The 2,500-nt window shown below is 38.5% G+C and overlaps 1 protein-coding gene across 1 annotated transcript in view; it reads right to left on the reverse strand.

Annotated features, from left to right (window-relative positions):
- Window positions 1-1,092, reverse strand: part of LOC123502797 — a 2,518-nt gene extending 1,426 nt beyond the window's left edge. The window contains exons 1-2 of the mRNA XM_045252061.1: window positions 973-1,092; window positions 1-197 (exon numbers count right to left, since the gene is read on the reverse strand). The exon at window positions 1-197 is cut by the window's left edge and continues 660 nt beyond it. Of these exons, the coding sequence (XP_045107996.1) occupies window positions 1-197; window positions 973-1,092 (317 nt within the window). The remainder of the gene's footprint in view (window positions 198-972) is intronic.
- Between the last annotated feature and the right edge of the window lie 1,408 nt (window positions 1,093-2,500).

Consider the following 2,500-nt stretch of genomic DNA (forward strand, 5'->3'; position numbering starts at 1 on the left):
TGTAGGTGGCCTTGTGACTGGCTAGTGATGTACTGTAGGTGGCCTTGTGACTGGCTAGTGATGTACTGTAGGTGGCCTTGTGACTGGCTAGTGATATACTGTAGGTGGCCTTGTGACTGGCTAGTGATGTACTGTAGGTGGCCTTGTGACTGGCTAGTGATGTAGTGTAGGTGGCCTTGTGACTGGCTAGTGATGTACTGTAGGTGGCCTTGTGACTAGCTCTATCCTCATGCAGCTCTCCTTCCACCTCCTTTTCTCTTTCTATTCCATCTATGTATTTTCTCTCTTTGTGGTAAATAAAGAAAGCATTAAATTGACTTTAGTTTTGCTTAATTAAAATCATTCAAAAAGTAGAAGGCGGGTTCACAAGTGTCAATATGCGACTGAAATTGTAATTCGCTAGAAGTATCGACTGAGTCCTTCTAGTCGGAACACGTTCACACATAGCGACTAGAAAGTATCGGCTGGCTGGTGGGAAGAAAATGTAAACAGAGAAGATTTCGTTTTAATGCCATAAAAACTCAATTCCTTATCTAAAACTCGACACAACCTTCCAAGCAACTATCTCCTCTTCTTCAATGACACTCAACTGTCCCCCTCTTCCACACTGAATATCCTCAGTCTTTCCTTTACTCATAATTTAAAACTGGATACTTCAATATCTCATCTCCTGCTAAGGCAGCTTATATGAAGTTAGGCGTTCTGAGGCGTCTCCGCCAGCTTTTCTCGTCCCTCCAACTGCTAACTCTATACAAGGGCCTTATCAGCCCCTGTATGGAGTATTCTTCGCATGTTTGGGGGGGTTCCACTCACACAGTTTTATTAGACAGGGTGGAATCAAAGGCTTTTCGTCTCATCAACTCCCCTCCTCTGACTGACTGTCTTCAGCCTCTTCCCCACCGCCGAAATGTTGCATCTCTTTCTATCTTTTATCGCTATTCTCATGCTAACTCTTTTACTGATCTTACTAACTGCATGCATGAGTGAGCTCTCTAATGTGTACTGTAGCCTCTGTTCCCCCAGCAGCACGTAGGTATGGAAAATAAGCCGAGCGATTGTGAGCCTGTATCGGTGTGAGACGTGTGAGTGCATGGTTTCAGTCCCACCCAAAAACATCAGTTACTGTGAGTTCTAAGTTTACACACACACACACACACACACACACACACACACACACACACACACACACACACACACACACAAGGAAAAAGACAAAGATAAAACATGAGGTGCTTAGATATGTTGTGCCAGAGTGATGCGGTTCGTCAAGGTCTAGGGAACAGTGTGGTCAAAAATGCATATGCCTGAGCCGGAGTGGGAGCGTGTGACGTCCCGGGGGACCTCCTCCAGCACAGCCACTGTTTATAATTCAAGCCTTCTCACTCAGCGCTTGATCATTTTGTCTGAATATATTTGTCAGGTTCTTCTTCATAAAATTTACGTTTCCAAAAATGTTAAAAGTAAAAATGTATTTACTCGTACGTTTACATGCCATAAAGTAAAAAAAATTATGAATATTTCCACACATTATTTTTCTTAACTTTCATAGCAATAAAAGAGTACTGTTTATTTATATTTTACGAATTATTCTACTGTTCTGAAAAAGAGTGAAAGTAAAAGATCAGTATTATAATTTCCAAGCACTGTAGCGCTCGACTAGCAAGTGTATAATGAATGTTATTGCTCTCCTCCATCACATCATTTAGCTTGAGTTAACATGCACAGTATATTGGTTTCCCTGCAAAAAAATGATAGTGCACGTTTATAATTGTTGCTTTCAATCAGTTTGTTTAAAATGGTGCTCTTATTTTTATCATAAATTTCAAGGTGAGTTTCCATTTTTTTCTTTTTTGTTGTATATTTTGAAAACAGAAGAGAAAAGAATTTTGAGTGTTACTTCTGACAGAATTATGTGCTGGATATTCATTGCCAATCAATAACGAATTGCCTGGAAGTTTTTGACTTTTTGTTCTCATAAGTCCTCTTAGATCCTAGAGAGAGAGAGAGAGAGAGAGAGAGAGAGAGAGAGAGAGAGAGAGAGAGAGAGAGAGAGACAGACAGAGAAAGATAAATTGATACTTTTTTTGGGTTGTTTCAGTAGACGATACACAGTGGTTATGATATACAAGGATAATAATTGGACTGAGAATTATGAATCTGTCGAGCCGAAGATCCATTACAGATCAATAGAAAAAAAAAGGAACAATAGTTGAAAGGCCTATATTGAGAGAAAAAAAAGAAGATATATATCACTCACGTCATGAATATTAATATAAATAAATAGAGAGATTAGTTTATATACACGAACAACATATCTCGAAAGTATTTGAGAAACACGGTACAACAAACGAAGATACATACATACACACTTATACATACATTCACATACACATCCCTGTTTATATATGCAAATGTATACACATATATACACATACATATATATATTTATTCATACATAAATACATATGCACATATATGTACATACATATTGTTGGTGATA

The sequence above is a fragment of the Portunus trituberculatus genome, chromosome 12, assembly GCF_017591435.1.
Source record: "Portunus trituberculatus isolate SZX2019 chromosome 12, ASM1759143v1, whole genome shotgun sequence".
Taxonomy (NCBI): Eukaryota; Metazoa; Arthropoda; class Malacostraca; order Decapoda; family Portunidae; genus Portunus; species Portunus trituberculatus.